The sequence below is a fragment of the Callionymus lyra genome, chromosome 19 (genome assembly GCF_982586985.1).
Source record: "Callionymus lyra chromosome 19, fCalLyr1.hap1.1, whole genome shotgun sequence".
Taxonomy (NCBI): domain Eukaryota; kingdom Metazoa; phylum Chordata; class Actinopteri; order Syngnathiformes; family Callionymidae; genus Callionymus; species Callionymus lyra.
Window position 1 is genome coordinate 4,102,223 of NC_141836.1, and position 23,338 is coordinate 4,125,560.

The 23,338-nt window shown below is 43.5% G+C and overlaps 3 protein-coding genes across 4 annotated transcripts in view; 2 read left to right on the forward strand and 1 right to left on the reverse strand.

Moving 5' to 3' along the window:
• Positions 1-3,166: 3,166 nt before the first annotated feature.
• On the reverse strand, positions 3,167-8,804 carry idh3g (isocitrate dehydrogenase (NAD(+)) 3 non-catalytic subunit gamma). 2 transcript variants are annotated; one of them, XM_087781030.1, is made up of 12 exons: positions 8,711-8,804; positions 8,495-8,542; positions 7,507-7,604; positions 7,326-7,441; positions 7,002-7,062; positions 6,797-6,929; positions 6,597-6,730; positions 4,319-4,421; positions 4,106-4,252; positions 3,937-4,031; positions 3,811-3,871; positions 3,167-3,613 (listed from the first exon to the last, which is right to left on the reverse strand). In XM_087781030.1, exons 1-12 carry the CDS (start codon positions 8,789-8,791, stop codon positions 3,512-3,514), a joined length of 1,179 nt encoding a protein of 392 aa, XP_087637156.1. In that variant the 5' UTR covers positions 8,792-8,804; the 3' UTR covers positions 3,167-3,511. The 2 variants fall into 2 exon arrangements, with proteins under 2 accessions (XP_087637156.1, XP_087637157.1); XM_087781031.1 differs by lacking the exons at positions 8,495-8,542; positions 8,711-8,804 and adding an exon at positions 7,842-7,964.
• Positions 8,805-8,971: 167 nt separating this feature from the next.
• fam3a (FAM3 metabolism regulating signaling molecule A) lies at positions 8,972-13,661 on the forward strand. The gene is made up of 10 exons (XM_087781032.1): positions 8,972-9,235; positions 10,645-10,676; positions 10,740-10,847; positions 10,976-10,999; positions 11,063-11,189; positions 11,870-11,928; positions 11,988-12,038; positions 12,099-12,183; positions 12,279-12,405; positions 13,003-13,661. Exons 2-10 carry the CDS (start codon positions 10,664-10,666, stop codon positions 13,099-13,101), a joined length of 693 nt encoding a protein of 230 aa, XP_087637158.1. The 5' UTR covers positions 8,972-9,235; positions 10,645-10,663; the 3' UTR covers positions 13,102-13,661.
• A 689-nt stretch (positions 13,662-14,350) lies between these two features.
• Positions 14,351-23,338, forward strand: part of wnk3 (WNK lysine deficient protein kinase 3) — a 32,086-nt gene continuing 23,098 nt past the window's right edge. The window contains 2 exon segments of the mRNA XM_087782435.1: positions 14,351-14,719; positions 22,224-23,225. Of these exon segments, the coding sequence (XP_087638561.1) occupies positions 22,533-23,225 (693 nt within the window). The 5' untranslated portion in view covers positions 14,351-14,719; positions 22,224-22,532.

Genomic DNA, 23,338 nt, shown 5'->3' on the forward strand with positions numbered 1-23,338 from the left:
AGTTCTCCTGACCGTCCTCCTCAGTTCTCCTCACAGTTCTTCTGACCGTCCTCCTCAGTTCTCCTCACAGTTCTTCTGACCGTCCTCCTCAGTTCTCCTCACAGTTCTTCTGACCGTCCTCCTCAGTTCTTCTCACAGTTCTCCTGACCGTCCTCCTCAGTTCTCCTCACAGTTCTTCTGACCGTCCTCCTCAGTTCTCCTCACAGTTCTTCTGACCGTCCTCCTCAGTTCTCCTCACAGTTCTCCTGACCGTCCTCCTCAGTTCTCCTCACAGTTCTCCAGACCGTCCTCCTCATTTCTCCTCACAGTTCTTCTGACCGTCCTCCTCACAGTTCTTCTGACCGTCCTCCTCAGTTCTCCTCACAGTTCTTCTGACCATCCTCCTCAGTTCTCCTCACAGTTCTCCTGACCGTCCCCCTCAGTTCTCCTCACAGTTCTCCTGACCGTCCTCCTCAGTTCTCCTCACAGTTCTTCTGACCGTCCTCCTCAGTTCTCCTCACAGTTCTCCTGACCGTCCTCCTCAGTTCTCCTCACAGTTCTTCTGACCGTCCTCCTCAGTTCTCCTCACAGTTTTCCTGACCGTCCTCCTCAGTTCTCCTCACAGTTCTTCTGACCGTCCTCCTCAGTTCTCCTCACAGTTCTTCTGACCGTCCTCCTCAGTTCTCCTCACAGTTCTCCTGACCGTCCTCCTCAGTTCTCCTCACAGTTCTCCTGACCGCCCTCCTCAGTTCTCCTCACAGTTCTCCTGACCGTCCTCCTCCAATCTCCTCACAGTTCTCCTCACAGTTTTACACATGGTCCTCCTAAGTTCTACTCTCAGCTCACTACAGAGTCCTCCTCAGTTTTTCTAAGTTCTCCTCACAGATCTCACACCTCACAGTCCTCCTTATTGTTATGAACGTATCTGGTGTTGATGTCGTGGATGATGTCGTTGCTGTTGTCACTGGAGTCTCTGGTGTGAAACCATGTTCAGCTTTTATTGTGAAAGGTTAGAGGAAGACTATGTGCTGGTGAACTCTCTGATCTCCAGAAGCTTCCAAACACAGCAGCTATATATATTCCTGTACTCACTCCTACTCCAAACTAAAACCTCTTTATCTCTCCCACCCTCAATTACCCCTCCTTCCTCCACACTCGTCTTCCTCTCCTCTTCCTCTGCCTCTCAATCTTCCTGCCAAAGGCGCATCAACACTAACTGCTCTTAATTCTGCGCTGATAAGAACCTGCTCGTTCCTCTTCTGCGGCGGCCGATGAAGACCCTGAGAACACCTCGTTAGAGCCGCGAGGACATTGCTGACCGCTGACGTAGCCGTGTGGACTGAACGCTTGCAGCTGTGCGGGTCCGACCCGAGTCCTGCTGATGGAAGACCGTCACCTGTCGAGGACTTAGGAGTCCAGCTGCATCCATTCAAGTCATCAGGACTGTTCGACTCTCGTGATGTCATCCACACCGTGATGTCATTAGAGAAACAGGACATGTTAAACCGTGGGCAGGCGTTCATCTTGTTTAAATGATTCTCTCATTTTGAAAAAACCTATTTTGAGGATCAAGAGCCTCGTTCTGATTTTTTTTATTTCTATGTAGGAATTTCCCCTCGGGGAGAAATTGTCCATGTTCTTGTGAAAATAACTCAAAAGGGCAGATTTGTATTTATAATTAGATTAAAACACGTCATTCCTGACATGTCACTCAACAATTTCGATGAGTCCAAGTTCATTCTCAGGAGTTATAAAAGGAACCACACAAGTGTGTAGTCGAGGGACCCGAAGATGATTTAGATGACATTGACGGTCATGATCTTGTCAAAGCCTGCCGGGGTCACTTGAGGACACGAGACATCATCTGCGACGAAGCCGAGGCCCAGATGTTAAGCGAGCGAGAGTTTCTCCTTCAAGTCTTGTGTTCAACCCGGTGAGGATCCGGGACCAGGATGATGAGCTGGAAGAGCCTCCAGAGCAAAGACGTCGACATCACGAGCGAGTCCGGAGCCAAAGCACACACGGTGTAATCCTGCACACATGTGGCTCCGGGACGTCCTCGGGACATCCAGATGTAACCGGGCCACTTCGGCCTCCATCTGTCGCCACATCACCAGAGTCCACGAGTGCAGGTCCCACGATAAGAACCTCAATGTACGGAGGAAGACTCGTGTTTAAACGATACCGAGCCTTCGGTTCTCAAACATCGTTCTGCAGAACCAGTTAAATTATGGATTTGGATTATAAACACGCAAATATGAGTGTTGTGTGAAACTCTTGATTTTATGAGGCACCTTCAATTAAAAGTTGTTTTCTTAGGTTTAATAGGTTTGTTTAAGAAAAAACTTTAAAAAGTAATTTGTTCTTATTCAGCTAAACTTGCTCTTTCTGTTAAATATTTTGCAAAACTAATTTAAACACAAAAAATAAATACTACAAATTACATCTCAACCTTTTTTAATCCTTTTAAAAAAATGTTTGCTTTTTAAGTTTAACCAAATATGTTTTTGCATTTCTATTCAAAAAACTAATCGAACAATACAGTGATATTTGTTATATAAACTTTTTCCCCCCAAAATAATAGTAACCAGGGTCATTTGTTCCTCATTTGATCTTTTTTTTTTAAATATAAAATAGTTTAAATAATAATAATAATAATGCATTACAGATTGACATAAACATAAAACACATGCACGTTATTACTTTTCCCTCTTTCATAAATAATTAATATTTTTTTGCAGATGTATTTTTTCTTTTTTTTCAATGCAAATATCTACTTCGTGTGAAAGTTTTGGTCTTTAAACTATGCATAATTGAGCTGCTGCATCAGAATAATCCTGTTTCAAACCATCATGGACTTGTTTTCACAGTAATTCCCACAGCACACGATGTCCTGGTCATTCAGTTGATCATTTGAATTATTTTTGTTTTGATAAGACTTAATCTTCTTGCTTTAAACGTTACAGTTAATGAAAAGCAGCTGGACACTTTCATTTCCTGTCGTTGATAAATTCATTAATCAAGCCTTAATGGTTTTGTTTGTATTCTCAGTAATCTGTTTTTCATCTCTGCCACAAATATTGACTCATCTTTCACTTTTTTTTTTGTAGACGCTCACAGCGCCTCCTAGTGGCCGTTGTAAATAAAAGCCGTGTCTTGGATGCGTTGACATAATAAAATGGACACATTGTTTTCAGTTTCGTGTCACTTTATTAGGTTCATTTCTTTGACAGTTTACAGTAACGATCGTTTACCTTATATGACCTTTTGGGTTTGAAAATAACTACGAAACAAAAGTTGCAAACAGTTTCACTCAGTTCTTCTTCTGCGTTTGTAGAAACCGCATCTCAAGTGGAAACAAAGACAGAGTGAGACCTCGCTCGGTCGACGACGATTGCACAAACTTTGGTGAGTTTTACATTATAGCAGAGTAAAGTGGTCCGACAGTTGGTTACAATCCTAGACTTGTTGAAACCGTTGCTATGGAAACACAAGACATTACATTTACATCCACACTTCAGCGATAAGACGTCTAGAGGTCCGAGGTGAGCTGGCCTTTGCTCTGGATGCTCCTCATGATAGACTGGACCACCTCAGACGTGGTGCCCTGACCCCCCAGGTCAGCCGTGTGCAGCTGGTGAGAAAAGTTAGATTAGTGAACATCAGTCACATGGTGATTAAACTTCCATCCTCCCGGAAATCGACACTTGACTCAAGTTTCAATTTGAACAAAAAACCCCGAGAGAGATCAGTGAGCTGCCCCGTGCTAACTGGGTCACTAAAATGTTTTGTGTGTCAGCGCCGTTGTGGGTTGGGTTTCTGCGGACTTACCCTGGTTTCGTTCATGGTGGACAGGACGGCGTTCCTGATCATGGTGGCGTAGTCGTTGAGACTGTGGACGAGAGCTCAGGTCAGGACTGGAGGATGAACACTGAGACCTAGAGAAGACCGACTCACTTCAGGTGGTCCAGCATCATGCAGCTGGCCAGCAACATGGCGGTCGGGTTGGCGATGTTCTTCCCGGCGATGCTTTTGCCCGTGTTCCTGGTCGCCTGGGACAACCGGTGAGAGGAGACCGATGATCAATGTCTGCCTCTCGAAATGTGAACTAATCATACAATCTCACCGTCTCAAAGACGGCATAAGCATTCCCGTAGTTGGCTCCGGGGACCAGACCAGGACCTCCCACCAGCCCGGCACACACGTTACTGACCACGTTCCCGTAGAGGTTTGGCATCACCATGACGTCGAACTGCTGCGGTTTTGACACCAGCTGGTGGAGAGAGAGACGCTGGGTCAGGATCCAATCCAACATCTTTGAGTTCTGCTCCTCCCTCACCTGCATGGTGGTGTTGTCCACGATCATGCTGTCGAAGGTGATGTCGGGATAACCGGACGCCACCTCTCTGCAACACTGCAGGAACAGACCGTCTCCCAGCTTCCTGTGGGGTGGGGGTCAAAGGTCAGTCCGTTAGTCATTTCAAACTTCAGAGTTCAGCAAGTAGGATGTTTTCAGATGCTGGAAATATTTGGCACATCTCAGAAAATGTGACCCTAGTACACAAATATTTTGATACAGTGTCAATACTACGACATATAGTGATACTGTAGTAACAAGTATATATGTGTAGTATTGTCCAGTACTTGACTCTGGTGTTGTAGTATTTACAGACCACATGACTCTTGACGAAGTCGTAACTTCTTTCATTTGTTTTCAAACCAAAATATGTCCAAACATAAGCTTTAAAAGCTGCTTGAGTCACTGTATCCTCTCGTCCTCAGTCATCAACAGGATTTCAATCTCTCTGTAGCTGCAGAGGACATAATGACTGTTTTCATCAAGCTTCTGGAAGTTTAATTGCAACACAAAAATTAACATTCCATGAATATAAGTTTGTAAAAAATATATATTTTTAACCATTAAGCATTGGTCAGTTAGTACGGTCTGTTACAGGGCCACACGCTAATAAATCAAGGGTTAAACTTCCATTGTATTGATTATTAGTTGCCACAAGGGACTAAACCTTTCAGACGATGGCATTTTATTTTAATAAATGACGAGGAGGAAACGGCAGACTTGGGGAACGAGAAGATGATTTTATTTCTCTGTCTCACCTTGAAGCCAGGATCATAAAAATAAAGGTGACATTAATCGTCTTTGGTGCAAAGAAAAAGGTTGACGACTGCTCATCTAATGGAAATCGAGCATTTATAGTATATTTAACTATACAACAAATAAAACAAGTTATCGTGAACTTGTCCGTTCGTTCCGTTGATCGTCTTCGAGTTTTCTAATGAACATTTATTTTCACGATCGTAATGACGCGCGAGATAAACGGTGAATCCACCAACCGGAGCTCGGCACCGACACACACCTCCTAGCACAGGACCATGGAAAAGTGGCCTTTGTTTGTTCCGCTCAAATGATCTTTTCCTGAGCCAACAATCAGCCGTCCTTTCTCGGAGGCACATGACATGATCTGTCTAAACGGTGGAGCTGATTATCCTGTCACGCTGCCGTACGCTGAGTTTCCATGTGTCTAATCAGGAGGCATCGACGGCCAGTTGTTCCTCCACTTAACAAACAGACAATCAGCCGCTCAGATGGAAGTCGGGCGTCCTTTGACATGGTCGAGCTTTTCATTGAGTCACTCTTTCAATCGACCCGTTGTTTGTTTTAAGACTCGCTCATAATCCTATTTACAGGAAACACAACACTCCTGAATGTCAACAGTCGATGATGCAGCGTCATCATCGTTGCCAGAGCTCACCTGGAGGATCCAGTGGAGCTTTTTTAAAACCCCACAGACGGTGCCTCCATCGTCCTGAAGTGACTTCTAGGTATTAAGATTCATATGAAAGATTAACTAGAACCTGATACGATGAGCTCTAGACCAGTGCAGGAGACAAGGCTGCAGTTGTAGAAAGACTGGGGTGTAGGTTTAGAGGAGGTATGAAGAGAGGGATGAGCAGTTTAACTTAGATCCTGTGGGTTTAATAAAATAACTGGGAGAGTTGTGATGGTCTGTGAGACTTTAAGACTCTCTGATTCAAAGATGGAATGATGTGGAATAAAAAAAAAGATTCAAAGCTTTATTTTATTCTAATTATTTTTTGCTATTATACATTGCCATATTGTTATACTTTATTATTGTTCATTATAATGTAATTGTATTATTATTGTGATTTTTGTTTGCATTGTATGTTTAACCTAATATGAATTTATGTTTCTTATGTTATAAAGAAACGTTTGTTTTTGTGATTTATGCAACTTTTTAGATGTATGTTTCTACAGTGAACTTGCTGCGGTGACAACTAAAATCTCCCCACTGTAGGACAAATAAAGAAATATCTGATCTCTTAATTAAAATCTTAAATATGTAAAGAAATTCTAACAAACCAGAAAAGTACATTTTATATAACGCTGTTCTATTTAACCATTGCTTTTTTACTCTTTGTTTTTTCAGATTACTCAAGTTTTTAGTTTCATTCTGTTGTCGTGAATGCCTGATGGATGCAGAGAAAGATGTTTTCGTTACATTGATCGTCTCCTGGATGATGAAGGATGGATGAGTGTTCCATCGTGTTCAGGAGCGAGAGCAGCGAGGTCGACTCACATGATGTTGGCCTTGTGCACGGCCGTGACTCTGCTGCGTCCTTTGTCTCGGGCCAGCTTGAAGGCGTAGTCGGCGATCCTGAGCGAATTGTTCCTGGTGATGATCTTCAGACTCTCCACCACTCCGGACACACTCTGGGGAGAAAAGAGATCTTAAACAACAACAAGTCAACGAATGATGAACACGGTCACGTTTCACACCTCGTGCTCCAGGCTGCTGTACTCTCCCTCCGTGTTCTCCCGGATGATCATGATATCGATGCCCTTGTGGCGGGTCTGGACCCCCGGCAGCGACTGGCAGTGCATGACATTCGCGTACAGGTCCAGGCTGGTGCTGTTTCGGCCCACAGATCGGGACGTTAATGATGAAACACTTGAGGTCAAGATTGAGTCTGTAAACACTCACCGGAGAAGATTGTTCCCAGATTTGACAGACGCAGGCATGCTGTGCTTGGTCTCGATGTTTCCTGGCAGGAGAGAATCAGTTTTGATGCTCAGAGTAAGAGTTTAACTGTGGCTACAACAAGTAACTGAACTTTTTATCTCATCATTTATTCATGTTGTTCGGATATCTGCAGGTAGAGGGCGCTCTTCATTAAGTTTACAAGGTGCTTTTTGTACAGTTGCCTATTTTTTGTTTACTCTTAAACAATAACTTCTTCTTTAAAACATATTATCATGAAAATACAGCAACATTTTTTTTTGGGCCGCTCACTGGGGTTTCATTTACCTTTCAGGGCGACTCCATTCCTGCGGATGGCGGTGACGGCGTTCTTGATGTTGTCCTCCAGGTCCACGGCGGAGTTGACATTGACCACCTCGAAGTCCACAGGTACGCAGCTGAACCTGCGGCAACACGACACAATCGGTTGAAAGAGAAAAAGGTTGGGTTTCCTCCTCCGATGTCTCACCTGAAGACCTCCCTGACATGGTTGGCCAGCTCGGGTCCGATTCCATCTCCGGGTATCAGAGTCACCGTGTGGCGTCCTCCGTATTTAGCTGGAGGAGGCTGCAGGCGGTTTGAGAATGTGAGCATCATTTCAAGTCTCAAGTTGTCAAATGAATGATCAACGAAGTTAAAACTTATATGATAGAAATCTTACTCAAATCATAAACACCAAATACCATTTTATAATGACTTTTTATGATGAAAATTAATCTAAATTAACCATTTAAAATTCCTTTACTGTTGTTATTTTCAGGTAATGCTTTTGTGTTATTATGATGCAGTCGAGTCTCTACTTACAATGTTCTCCCTCTTTTGACGCAGACAGACAGCAGAGAGGGCAGAAAGAAAAGTTAGTCGACCACCAGAGAACACAAGAATCCAAACACCTTCCGGGCCGAGACAGCACAGGAGGAAGTGACCGAAAGCTTGAGCCCACGCCAGAAGATAAATGAGAAACAGTTCTGCGACAAGGTTAGAAACATCATATTTCTATGTGAAATACTGGGAAAAAAAAGGTTGAGTTAAGAGCGAGTTAGTTAACTAGATTGAAAAACAACACATGTTCCTTTATATGGTTGAGAAGCAGAGTCATCCATCTGAGACTCGGAGTAGAGCAACTTCTTGTTTAAGATCCACAGGTAAACTTTCATCAGAGGATTTGATTGAAAAGTTATAAAATTGAGAGTAAAAATAAAAAATATACCCTCCCTTCTTGCAGTCAATAATGACAATAAATATCCCTTAGATCCCACAAGGTCGATCCTGTTTGTATTTTAAAACATATATAAAATCCACGCCTTGAATCCAAAAGAAACATCAAAGACACTAAAGATGTTTAATCATATTTATCAAAACACAATCATTCAAATATATATTACACTTTATTATACTAGTGGGTCCAGTTAAAAATAAATTAATGTTAGATTGTCAACTTATGAAGACACACTCACATTGTAAGAAGTCGCATTCCTGTGGCTCGTCAAAGAAGTTCCGAACACCTGAGAAACACAAGTGTTTACATGAAGAGATGAAGTTGAGCAGGATGTTAGCACACAGTCTCTGTGACCTTGTGTTGGGAAGGAAATCGAGAGCATGCCACGGTGTCTGTGTGAGGACACAGGCTTTCTCTAAAGACATTTGAGTGACGAGTGTAGTCGAGGGCTTACTTTGGCGGTGCTTCCTAAACGACCACAATAAAAAGGATTTATCAGCTTTGACACGGCGAGCGCTGCACCGTGGACCGCCATCTTGACTTTTCTGAGGAGAGAAGAAGGAGGAGTCATTCCTCAAATAGTTTTACATTTATTTTTTTGGAATTCTAGACATATTCTGAAATAGTGCAAAAAAAAGCACACACCTGATCATTTTCTCTTATTTTAAAATCCTTTTTCTTTTCTTGAATCCGTGTCTCGTTGACGCATGCGCAGCTCGTCCCGGCTGGGCGTGACCAATATTTCCGGAAGGAGTCAAACGGATCGATCTTGGAGATCAAGACTTGAATCTTTTCCAAAAGAAATCGGGCGACGTGAGGGATAAGTTGCTGATGGAGGTTTAGTCTTGTCGTCTCGTCCGTCGTCGTCCAGCCACGATGAAGAACCTCCACAAGTTCTCGTAGTCCGTCCGAGAAGAAGCGACGTCTCGTCCATCAATCATAAACTTCCAGTCCAGGCCCTGGTCTCTGCATACATGAGGTGTGTTTCTAAACTGATGTGTCTGTGAGTTAAACAAGTACTTTATCCCGCGAACACGTGAACTATCGATTCTAAAAAAGTCCGTCGAACCGAACTTGAAACCGTTTCTCTGCAGCGTTTAACGTCCTAACGGTTCAATAGTTGAGTAACTCGTTCCTGATGTTGGGTTTTATGAGTGTTTTACACACGCGCTTCTTAATGTTTCCCCGGGAGAATAACACGTTTCATATGTGTGTATTTGTCTTGTTTTACTACTGACAGTTGGACTTTTAATGACTCACATCCTGCTTTTATTGTATAGCGTTGTCATCATAATTGTTAACGTCAAACAGTGAAAGTGTTCAGTACACAGTGAACAGCTGTTTACTTCTGGTGTGATGGTTCTAGACCTGTCAGAACTTTACAAATCCTTCTCTCTCAGGCCATCACAGATGTTCATGTGGATTTTTCTACCAGACCATTTGAATACTATTTTGTTTATACTGATCCAGGTGTGTGGAGTTCTGGAGTTTATATTTTGCCGTAGAACCTTTGGACAAAACTAATGTTTTTCATCCTCAAATTAACCTGTTGTCGAGGGAACTCTCAAGGAACTTATTATTCTCCTGTCAGGTTGATTTTATGCTGGAAATAAGAGCACAAGGATAGATTTGGGAAATGCTTCTCCTTAAAAATATGCTTATAAACCTAAGATTAGTGTTGAAAAATCAAACTTTTCTTTTTACCTTTAACAGGTTTAAGTATCAAGAACATTTGAACACGGAATAATAATTACTATATAATGGATTAATGACATGAAAACCATGATGTTAAAAAGAAAACTTAAATGTATGAAGCAGCTTTAATGAGTTTACTGAGAGGGGGTGAGACCAAGAGTGAGCTTTGGACTTACTCTTAACCATAAAATAAACCTTGAAAATGTCTTGACCATCATTGTGAACTGTGGATTAGGACGCTCTTCTTTGTCCTCCAGGTACACTCTATTTATGAGGCCATGCTTGTTCTCCTGCCCTACATTTGTAATCTAATCACAGGGAGGAATGTTGACTCTTACTTTGCCTTCACATTTGTTGCTCGCTCGTCCATTTGCCTGCACAGAAATATTATTTTGCTTACTCTCCTTTTTCATGGAACATGCTGGATTTTTCATTGCCTCTTGGCAATAGAGGTTTTTAAATCTCAATGGGACAAAATAAAGTCAGCTTCAAAGAGTGTAAGAGAGGATCTGGTACCTTCTACACACCCTTGTAACATGAGCCGAGCACCATCTCAAAAAGTCAACAGTAATTATAATTTGTCAGCCTTTTTTTTTTTCAATATCCTTGAAACTGTCAGCCAAACACAACTGGTCTGTTTCCTTTATCAAACACTTTCCTTGGACACACCTGTTGACTCTTCTGTGCCTGCAGGTGGCTGACTCTGTGAATCATGAGGTTAACAGGTGAGTGTGAGTTTGTTCTTCTTCTTCTCAAATAAACACTTCAAACTCTTCACCTGGTCTCAGGGCCCCTGCGAGCGGTGGGTGCTCTTCTGCTGGTGGGTCTCACGTGGCTGCTGGCCAGCGCCCTGTTCGGAGGAGAGAGCGCGTCGACTGTTCGCAACTTCTTCATCTGTGAGTAGAAACACCGATGATGACGGGAGGACGAGAGTCGGCTTGAGTCAAAGAGCCGAGAAATGAATGTATCTTGTTGTGAGTCACGAGCTATGACGAGTCAAACGTTTCTGCTCTTCTCTCTGCAGCTAAAAACGTGGATCCAACACCAGGTGAGAACCGTTGTTGCCATCATTCGATGTTCTCGTCAGTAAACGACTTCCTTTCCGTCGCAGCTGAGACTCGACCTCGCAGGTACAAGTGTGGACTCTCGGCTCCGTGTCCCCCCAAACACCTGGCCTTCCGTCTGGTCTCCGGTGCCGCCAACGTGATCGGACCCAAAGTCTGTCTGGAGGACAAGATGTGAGATTCAACTCTTTTTCTTTTTCTTCCTGTTTTTTTTTTTTTTTTTACGCTGCGTCTCCTGTTTATTTTCTTTGTTTCACGTTTTCACACAAAACTGAGCCACCGCTGCCAGCAGGTCTTCACTATGAATGCAAGTACCTCTTCCCTCGCCCCCCCAACCACATGTGGTTCTTGACCAGACGTTACGTCCTGTGTTTGATACTGTTTAGGTTTATTCGTGTGCAGTGATAAACTGGCTCTCATCTCTCCACCCTCTGTGACGTCTCAGTACCTTTTTCTTTTAACTTCCTCTCCCCACTAGGGGTCACTGTACCCCTGGTTTTAATAGATCGTGCTGTGAAGGTGTAAAACTCAATCACACAAAAAGACCAAAATGTAAACACGGTTAATAAAAAGAAAAAAGATTTTCCAAGATTAGAAGCTGGAAAAATGTGAAAGATTTGATGACACCCTTGTGGTTTTCCAACATTAAAAACATTTCTCAAGTTTGTCTTAACAAGTAGGTACATTTACTAGGGGGGTCTAAAGTGAGTAGAAAGTCAAAATGGATCGGAAAGAATATGTTTTTGTGTAGTTACAATAACATAAATAAAAGCTCTTTCGGGCCAGGTTTGGCTCCAACAGTTGTTGAGCATTCATTGACAAACGGATCATCTCGGTGTTTGTTCCTCCTGCAGGTTGATGAGCAGCGTGAAGAACAACGTGGGTCGAGGTCTCAACATCGCTCTGGTCAACGGTACGACAACTCCAAACCCATCACCTGTCAGTCCGTCATTGACGTTGTTCCTCCTGCAGGGGTCACCGGAGAGCTCCTGGAGACGCGGGCCTTCGACATGTGGGCCGGAGGTAACGAGGATCGGACGCACTTGACCGTCCAGACTTGAGTTGACGGGTGTTTTGTTTCAGACGTCAACGACATGCTGCGGTTCCTGCGTCCGCTGCACGAAGGAACGCTCGTGTTCGTGGCGTCTTTCGACGACGCCGCCACCAAGTCAGTTCAATCCCTCTTCTGGTTTTTATATCGTTGGATATGTTTCGTTTTGGTACCCGGAGAGTCGTCGAGCTGAGACGCGTCTGTGGTTTCAGGATGAACGACGAGGCGCGACGCTTGTTCGAGGGTCTGGGCAGCACGGCCGTGAAGGAGCTGGTGTTCCGGGACAGCTGGGTGTTCGTAGGCGCCAAAGGCATCGAGAACAAGAGTCCTTTCGAACAGGTACTTGGTGATTCTGCAGGGACCGTCTTCTTTTGGGCTCACATGTTTGCCAGATGTGTTCGGAAAGTCCAGAACCAGATGCTCGGAGAAGCTCCTCAGACCCAGAGGATCAGTTTTATTTGTGTGTTGACAGTTAAATCTCACTTTTAAGATATCTTTCTAGAACCTTTTACTCTTTTGATGTTTTTTGTTGTTTTAATAATAATAATACAATCATGTATACATTTGCACAGTGGTGTCTCTTTTTGTCAAACTATCTTTTTTTTAAAGTGACCTAAATGTTATTTTTATAAATTAACAATGATATATATATATATACAGTGTCTATATACAGTATATATATATATATATATATATATATCAATAATCACAAGCATATTTTTGGTCATTTTAAATGACATCCAAACCAACATTAGAATGTTAGTTACTATAGTTACAAAGCTTTTAAAAGTTATGATGGGATGGTTGAACGGGAGATAAGAGAACAAAAAGAAATTGGTGCAGAGGTAGAGTATGTTGCGTCACTCTGGCGCCCTCCAGTGTTTGACTGACGAACCACAACAGGAACCTCTTTTTTTTCTTCTTTATCTTCTCCAGCGTATGAAGAACAGCAAGTCTAGCAACAAGTACGAAGGCTGGCCCGAGTCCCTGGAGATGGACGGCTGCATTCCTCTACGTCCCCCTCTAGAGGCCTGAACCCGTCACCTCGGCAACATCAGGAAGGATCCAAAGAATCTGAAGGACTCGAACATCTGCAGGACGAACGTCTCTCTCTCTCCGGGACGTTCGCTCGTGGACCTGCTTTGTTTTTACGTGGAAATGAAGACGAGGAACACTGTTTTGGGAAGAAGGAACCCGAGAGACCAAATGTTGAACCAAAGTAAAAACACGACTGCGGCGGGAGGCGACTGGATCCGCCAAGGTTTTCCTAGTAATCGGATCCGTTTCCTGGTGACGGGGGTGAAGAACCGTCTTCCACACGCCGTCCTCCTTAGACCTTCTGACCTTGACCGGGTCTCCGCAGTCAGATTTTATATTTAAATATATAATATATTTTCAAACTGTGACGTTATTATTGTGTGAGCTTGATTTTTGTAGTTTGACTTTCAGATCGCTTCTCAAAACTGTTATTTATTTCAACACCGAGTCGACTCGCGCTCTTAACCTGCCATGATCCGCGTCTTTTAAACCTTGAATGTATCCTTTGAGTTTGTCAGGTTGTTTTTTTGGCTAATAAATAAACTAATTTGATAAAATATTGGTTCTTTTGTGGTGGGTAAGAAGTTAGGTAGAAGTTTATTGATCCCTCAGGAGGTCTCCTTCGGGAAATGGTTTTTTTTCCCAATAAGCCACAGCAATACAGCAATTATTCATAAAAAATGTACTGTTCAGGATGTTATTGTTAGAAGTTTTAATGCATTTTAACATGATTATATGTTTAAAATATTATTTTAACTCAATTATTTAATCTTTTAATAAACTTTCTAATTATTGCTTTGAAATTGTTGATTTTCTCGAAATAACAACTAGCTGTTGATTTATTAACGTTTGTATTTTATAAATATTTAGTATTGTTTCTATTTAATTTCAACCAGAAGAGTTTTACGTTTATTTTCACTGAATGTGTTTTTTTTCATTTCAAAACTATTGCATCATCACTAGATCTAAAAATGTATATCATTAATTAAAAAATGTATAGTAACGATAAATAACAGGTTTTTTTTTAACTTCAAACATTTGACCATCATAGCAAAACAAAAAAAACTATCTGTACACAATCGACGACTAAAAATGTAATTCTCATTATATAAACGTGTCCGTGAAGGCGTCACGAAAACCGTTCACCGACGCGCCCTGAACGCACCACCGGAGTCACGTCAACAAGCTGTCGGTGAGTCGCGCGCGCCATCTCCCGGCGGAGTGATACATCAGCCCGGCGGCGGGTGAGCAGGCTGCGCGCGCACACAGAAGCACCCGCGGAGGGCGACAGGAGACACACTCATGCCCAGAACTCTCCGCTCTAATTTGGGGAACAGGTGAATGGACCTGCTCGGAACCGGAGCCGCCGAACCGAGCCAGCGAGCGAGGAGAGGCGGTGACGCGCCGCAGAGCATCGTCTGAAGCGGGAGCAGCAAGTGCTTCGGTGTCCGTGTGTGTCACGCCGACGCTCGACGTCTCTGCCCGGGATCCTCCTCGATGACAACAAACCCTCTTTGAAGGTCCTCCCTGGAGTCTGGACCAGCTCAGGACCGGGTTCAGTTCTTCAAAGAGCAACAAGAATCCTCATCATTCTGGAACATATGGTGCTGCTGTGGCGAGTACTATTTCTTTACTACTATTGTTGCTGCAAAGATTGTGTTTGTGTTAAGATTGTGTTGATTTTTCATCATTTAAACACACTCTGACGTGTGAGGTGATGCTCACGGACCCGCATCAAAGTTGGAGTGAAGGGGTGAGGGTGAGGGTGAGGGTGAGGGTGAGGGAGGAGGGCGAGGATGCTGGACTCTCACGTCCCTCTGGTTCTATCTTTACGGGGGAATCTCCTCAGTCTTGCGGGTCACGTGACCAGGCTCTCAGCCAATGGCAGCGCTGGACCATCTCCGCACGTAGACTATAAATAACGCTCGTTATTCGGCGAGTTGACATCAGACACGCGGGTCAAGACCCAGAAATAATGTCGCGATTACAAAACGAGATTAAAGATCAGGCTGGTTACAGGGATGAGGATCAGCACCTCCAGTTGTGAGAGCGAATTATGTATTACAGGAGTATTTAACCTTCATCTGTATGGCTTCTCTCCGCTGCTGCTGCTCATGAGCACAGTTCTACTTATGTGTGTGTTGTTGTGATGTGTGACTCTATTGTATCATCAGTGTGTGTGTTGTTGTGATGTGTGACTCAATTGTATCATCAGTGTATGTGTGTTGTTGTGATGTGTGACTCTATTGTATCATCAGTGTGTGTGTGTTGTTGTGATGTGTGACTCTATTGTACCATCAGTGTGTGTGTGGTGTTGTGATGTGTGACTCTATTCTACCATCAGTGTGTGTGTGGTGTTGTGATGTGTGACTCTATTCTACCATCAGTGTGTGTGTGGTGTTGTGATGTGTGGCTCTATTCTACCATCAGTGTGTGTGTTGTTGTGATGTGTGACTCTATTGTATCATCAGTGTGTGTGTGAGTGTTGTTGTGATGTGTGACTCTATTGTATCATCAGTGTGTGTGTTGTTGTAATGCGTTACTATTGTATCATCAGTGTGTGTTGTTGTGATGTGTGACTCTATTGTACCATCAGTGTGTGTTGTTGTGATGTGTGACTCTATTGTATCATCAGTGTGTGTGTTGTTGTGATGTGTGACTCTATTGTATCATCAGTGTGTGTGTTGTTGTAATGCATGACTAATGTATCATCAGTGTGTGTTGTTGTGATGTGAGACTCTATTGTACCATCAGTGTGTGTTGTTGTGATGTGTGACTCTATTGTATCATCAGTGTGTGTGTGAGTGTTGTTGTGATGTGTGACTCTATTGTATCATCAGTGTGTGTGTGTGTGTTGTTGTGATGTGTGACTCTATTGTATCATCAGTGTGTGTGTTGTTGCGATGTGTGACTCTATTGTGTCTGCTGTGATTAGTCAAGCATGGAGGTTTGTCACTGCGCATCATCAATCCTGGAAGTCTCCACCTCAAAGGGACTTGTTGTATAAACAAAGCGAGGCGTGATCACAGCTGGAGGAGGAGTGAAGACGTTATTACGTCATAATAGACTCTCGTAACCTCTTGTTCGTCCAGATTGCAGAGCATTTTATAAAGTAATAAGTTCAAAACATGGTCATGATGAGGAACTTCATCTTGGAGAGAAGATTCAACATTTACGTTTCACAAGAGGTTTTACATGAGCCTTTAAATAAAGAAAAACATTTAAGATAATATTTCTATTGAGTCATCTTTGAGTAAATCATTAGTTTATATTATAATTCATATAATTAAGTAAACAATCATTAGTCACACCAAGAACAAAAACACGAGTCAGACTCTGTTGTTCCTCTTGTGTCAGTTGTGTTTAAAAATGTGGTTCTTCTCGTCCGTTCACCTCCAGACACGCCAGACCAGCAGGAAGTGAGGACGAGGTTTATGGAGCAGAAGTTTTCAAAGACACTCATTAGATCCAGCATATGTTTGCGTCACGTGACCTAATCTTTTCAGGGGAAATCTAGGTTTGAACTCTGACGACACCGACGTGGATTAAATCAACCTTTGAGGACCTTCTTCGAGACTTCAGTTCATAGATACCTATGTCATGATTCCTCATATATATGAAAGTAATTATATATATATTTGGATAAAGGTATTTGGTTACGTGACTATGGTTATTAAGTGTAATTATATCATTATTGTAAATGCAAAGAGCAAAACTAAAAGTCCATGAGATGAAAGTCTTGATAATAGAAGTGAGAGCAGGATGATGTGCTGAGGACCAGGGGATACGCGGGGTGTGTGCGAGGCGTGTTGCTGTGGTGCGAGCAGCTGGGATTTAAGCCACTTTGCTCGCATGTAATCCTGACTCTGAACTGGCTGCTCTCACCTGGATCAGAATCTGTGCCGTACGCCGGAGCAGCCACTGAAGCGGGTCGGATCAAGTATTGTCCCGCGAGCCAACAGAACGCTGTGTGTGCTACCTACACACACACTCACACACACACTCACACACACACACACACACACACATGCTTGACCTGGATCACACAAAAGTGCTGTTTGTCTCTGCAGACTCGAGGTCCTCGTACAGTCCAGTGTTTGTCTTTCCTTTTCTAGTAGGAGTTTTGTTTCTCTGGTCAGATGGAAGAACATGTTCCGAGTGTGATTTTATTATTAACACTTTTTATTCACTCAACCAGCAGAACCAGTATTTCAGAAGAGAGTCGATGTTCTAGTGATCAAACAGCTTCTTTGAAGAGAACTTGTGTTTGTGAGCTTCGACTTTGATCGATGCTGGTCTAACAACCGCAGGAACATCATGTTCTACTTTCCCTTCTTTCTTTTTTTATGAGTTGATTCTAACTAATTCACATTAAAAAAAAATCACATCTAGGATGAAAATAACAACATTTACAAATTCAAAATATTTAGTATCAAATGTAACATTTTTTAAGACAAAATAGTTCTTTGTGGGATTATATAATCATTTAAATACAGGCTTTAAGAAAATATTTTCTATACAGAATAGCAACTTGGAAAAACGATGTAAAATGTGTCATTTTAATACTAAATAATGAGATAAATAACAAAAATAACAATTGAGATCTTCAGCTAAAATGATTCTTCAATATCGGACAGAACAAGTGTCTCATCATGTCTTATTTCATGGGTTTGAGCTCCTCGTCCTGCAGCGTCGTGGCTGCTTTTGTTCGCTCCTAAAATTCAGCTATAGTTGCCGCTTTCATTCACACAAACATTGGCACATATTTGATCAGACAAAATCCCCCCCCAGTCCTCTTTTTGTCTGCGGCCCCTCCTCTTTATCTCCCTCTTGTTCTCTTTCACACACACATTTTTCCCACCCCGTCTACGAGCTGGCACCCCTCGACCAGCCCTCCTTCTCTGGGAGTCCAACTCTGTTACAATCCCTTCCTGTCCCCCTCGCCACCTTTTATCTTTGAGTCACACACACGCATACACACCCAGAGATGCACACACACACACACCTAGACGCACACACACACACACACACAGTACTTTATCTTCCTCATAATTCTTCTATAGTTCAGTTCAGAAGAATTTTAATCAAATTTGTATGTGGCTGATGACGCCTGTTTCTGTGAAGCAAGTTTTCTATTTGTATTATTCAATAATAAAAACGTTGTTTTAATCAAATCAAATGTTTCTTTAATAAAATAAAAATATAACTATGCAAAAAAATTAAGTGCTTTAATCAAAGACGTTACTTCAATAAAATGAGAAAGTCAAAAAGTTGCTTCAATAAAAACAATCAATGAAAGAAAAGGTTCAAACATACTACAATTAAATGTATATATATTTGTAGGTATATGTTTTATATATTGTCTCTTGTGGGGGTTTTGTGTTCAACTAATTACTAGAATCTGCTGAGTTTGAGTTTGAGTCCGACAGAAACTAAAGATAATATCTTTTTCTTAATACAAATGACTTGTTTAAATGTCTCATAAGTTGACTCCATGGTAAGATTCATTGAATCGCACACAATGGTGACATTATGTGGATGATTTAACTTCAGTTGTAGTTGAAATTATTTTGTCTTAGTGTAGAAAATATTTAGTTTTAGTGTAGACATTAGCACGACAGACGGGGGAGTCTTGGAGTCGACCACATCCCAGTGCAAGATCATTTTTATTTCTCCATAAATTTCTTTTTAACGGCGTTTAGTTTATGTTTGGAACTGAAATTCTAGCTGCAAGAAGTCCTTCTGCAGGAGCATCTTGACAAGTCCTCGCTTGATCAGATGAAATCCATTCTGTCTCCTCGTCCCGGTGACGAGCAGCTGCAGGTCCTCGACGCCCGGAGGCTCCGTCGTCAGGTGTTCACTTCTCATGTTCGCAGACACGAGTATTGTCAACCGTTCTGAGCTTCACGTCACCTTCGCCCATCTTCACCGACTCTTCCTCCAAACCCCGTGACCTGTCGTTCTCCCCCAGCTGGTGTGTGTGTTGTTCCAGTGTGTGCGAGACGGTGATGGAGTGTATTTGATGTGCTGTGATAACTCCGTCCGGTATGTGGCTTCCATGGGAACTCCTTTTCCCAGGGACGCTGGGCAGTAATGTGTGTAAAGGGGAAGCTTTCCCTCTGATGGCCTGTTTGTTTTTCCTCTTTTATGTTCCCCACATCCTGTCCTCCGCTCACACTGGTCACGTGACCTCACGTTGGCGCTCAGTTTAGTAGCTTCATCAGACTAGCTTGACGGTACCAGGACGACGTACTATTTATAACAAGAGGTTCGAGAAGCAAGAGAACTTCTAGAGTCGTCGACGAAGAGCGATCGTTAATGAGCGCCGACCACGTAACGCCGAAGCTCCGCCCACCGAACTAATGATTATTTCATGTGAAACGTGTGAGGCTAACTAATCCCTCGGTGCTCCGCCGTCACTCAAGCGTGGCCCTCCGTCTTGGAATGCGACCGAGCAGGAATCCTTTTCTTGTCGATGCCAAGCCTCTTAGCGGGTCTGATATCGGCCCATTGTCGTCCTAATTTGAGTGACAGCTGCTGGCATTCCACGTCGCAGCGCGTCACGTCGAGCGAGGCGAGGCCCGAGGCCTGACGAGAGTGTTGATGAGCGACCTTCTAAAGGACATAATGGCCTGTAGACGAAGTCCTACTGTTCTTCAGACCACACGTCTGGACTGAAGCTATTCAACAGCCTGTTGACACACACGCGGAGTTCAAGATTGAGGGAATTAACACGTCCGGACAAACTTGTGGATCAAAGAAAGAACATATTAGCACACGTTGGAAACTATTGTTCGTGTCTCTTGGATCTGGTGCACGAGCGACCGAAGTCTGTTGCATCTCGGCCAAACTAGTGTCATATTTACCAAACTACCTTCAAATTCAAGACACATTTCTTAATTTTAGCTTCATTTCTACTGTTTTTCGAAGTATCTGCATTATTTTAGACATCAAAAAGTCTCTTATCTTAAACACTGGCGTCTCTATAGGTCACCATAGCAACATCATTATTAATCTACTAAGCCAAGTAAAGGGACTTAAAATAAAAAAGGAACATTAAAAGAGCAGATTATATTTTTGTGTAAATTATTAAGTAGTTTAATGTGGTTTCTTTACATCAAGATTTAATGTAATTTTAATTGGATTTTCGGTTTAAACATTGGTTCACAGACTGACAAATCTGTAATGTTGGCGTCTCAACCGAACAATTTTCAAAGGTATGAATCCGTTACATGTCAGAGCAGCTGCTTTACCGTTTGCTACTTTATGTGTCATTTTCAGAAGAACTTTGACATGTTTTGACATGTTCTGTCCTCAACCTTTGTTGTCAAACTGTATTTATTACACAAATGAACGCGACAGAAGCTACAATTACATTTGAATTTAGAAGCCAAACGTCAAGAGCACCGACATGTTCTATAATAATAATAATAATAATAATAATCTCTATTTATATAGCGCCTTTCTAGACCAGGGTCACAAAGCGCTTTGACAGCCATTCACACATACTGATTCATCGTACTTTATCTTAGAACCCGAGTGTCACTCTCGACAGAGAGTCCTGTCGTGAGGTCAGCGGGAGCTGCTGGTGGTTGCAGTCGCATTAGAAGGTGTGAAACAAGTCGACCTGAGGATCCGTCTGAGGGGAGTCCATGTTGTAAACAGACGGGAGATACTTGTGGCTGCTCTGGTCTCCAGAAGTAACGTGAGCCCGGGTAGCCCGCTGGAAGAGGCCCCCTGACACAACCACGTGTGTGGTTGTAAATCAATACGTGTTGAGTTCGAAACTAATACGCTGAGTGAGTTTAAGCCGCGACTCGGACGCTCATTTTAGCACTCCTGATGCTCTCATGACTCGCTGGCAGCAGCTCCAGCTTTAAGGTTCCTAATCCTGGAGGAGATAATTGGGACATTTTTGCATCACGCCGCTTCCAGAGGCTTATAGGGAGTCAAACTGTGATCTTGGGCAGAGGTAGTAGTCGGTGTGGACGTCTCTAGCATGTACGAGTTCTGTCGTCAAAAGTATGATAGTTCTGGTGTTTATTATCACTGATGGTGATTAAAATCCTCTTAACTTAAATATGTCTCTAATATAATGTACTCAACATGATATTATCACCTACAATTAGGAGGATATCCTGGACTACATTAATAAAGGAACAAGGTTCAGGGTACAAGGGATGAGCTCAATACTGAAGGTAAAAAAATGATGTATTTGTAAAGTATTTACAAGTGGATCTGTTGAAACTTTATTAAAGCTCTGAGCATTCATGAGCCTCTGGTTGCATCTCCGACACTCTGACGCACTGAATTATTCACTCTGAAGCGGTCCATAGCGGCTCATTTATATTTAATATTATGCATCGACAGCATTCTGTTAACTAATGGAACGCCGTTCAGACCGATATCCACTTGATTGATTAAGTTACTGCCCCGGCTGACTGGGAGACGAAACTATCCATGGAGTTCAGGGTGTTTTTGATGATGTTACAGTTTTCTTCCTCCTCTGGTGAATCTTCAGCTGAAAAAGCATCAGCTTTACGATCTTGAACGAGTTTTCTCTGCCCACTTCCATTATAATTGAACTCTATATAGTCCAGTTTGACTCACAATTTTTCATGTTACTGGATCTGAACTTGCTTACAACAGGTGAATAAACGCTTCCATCTCAAAACCCCTTCGGAGTTAAACGGATCCGTCTCTATGTGTTGCAACCATATACAGCCTGGAGATTGTCCACAGATAAACCTGGAATCAGGAGGTCAGTGAGAGACAGTGGAAAAAGACCATAAGTAGACTTGCTCCCCGTGAGCAGTGTCAGCATCATCCTGCTCCGTCATGGACCCGTACTTTGAGAAGAGGCTGCGGAGCCACTTAACAGCTCCAGGTACATTAGAAGAGTCTGTCCATGCGTCAGCTCAGAGACACTTTCTCCAAAATATTATCATCGACCCAACACTACTGACTTCTTAAAGATCTGAGCAAACATTTGGGGATTCAAATAGTGGAAAGAACATTTGAAAAATGAACAAAAACTGACGTTAAAATCCGACAGAAGTTGTTTTCGGTGTGTGAATCCAGTATTTATTTTAATCATCTCTCCTCTTCTTGTCTTGCAGAATGATCTTGAAGAACAAGTGAGCCTCTAAGGACCTTCAGGAATCGGAGACACATGTTTGTGCAGGACATGTAGGTGAACCTGGGAAGTCTCATCACACATCAGAGACGGAGAAGAACCTGAGGAGGGTCTCCAGTTCCACCGGGATCCCCCGTCAGCCTCGGAAGACTCTGGAATAGAAGTCTGGACGTCACATCAGGGCCGGTGGGGAACCACAGAAAGATAGAGAGACGGGGACTGACGGAGGAGAGAAGGTGTGGAGGAGGAGGAGGAGGTGGAGGTCTAGAAGGACTGGGCAAAGACTTTCTCTATGGCTACTGACCCAGGGGAGCCCACAGGCACAGAGGACTCCTCTGAGAAACCTGATGGACCGAGGAAGGAGGACATGGACCGGGAGAGCAGGACCACCAGGCAGAGGGAGAGGACCTACAGCACCCCCTCGGACTTCCCCTCCTCCCAGACTCTGGAGAGGCGGTCAGCCAGAGGGCATGATGGGAGGATTCCTGGAGGAGGAGAGTCCAGCATGGCAGTGGTGGGCCCCCCAGTGAAGACCGTCTTCTTCTCCACACCCACCTCGCCCATCGACATCGGGACGAAGTCTCTGAGGAGGGAGAAGCGCTTCTTCAGGAAGAGCGTGGAGATCTGTGAGGAGGAGGAGGACCTCCCTGATGCTCCTCACAGTGCTCCTCACCTGCACTCTTTCGAATCGGCCTTCACCTGCCGGGCCCTGCAGCACGGAGCGCCATCCACACACCTGAGCAATGACCCCGCCTCCCCCGCCGGCCAGCAGGAACCCAACAAGGAAGCCCCGTCCTCGCCCACCCAGACCCTCAAGGAACGCGATCGAGAGCTGGAGGAGGAGGCGGAGATGAAAGCCGTCGCCACCTCACCTGGTGGACGCTTCCTCAAGTTCGACATCGAGCTGGGCCGAGGAGCCTTCAAGACGGTCTACAAGGGTCTGGACACGGAGACCTGGGTGGAGGTGGCCTGGTGCGAGCTGCAGGTGAGGAACACCTTCCATGATTCTGCCAGATAAATACCCATAAGGCCATTGATGTCTCGGCCATGTTGTTTTGAAGAGTTGACACAAAGATCGATTACTAGTGTGGTGCTTCT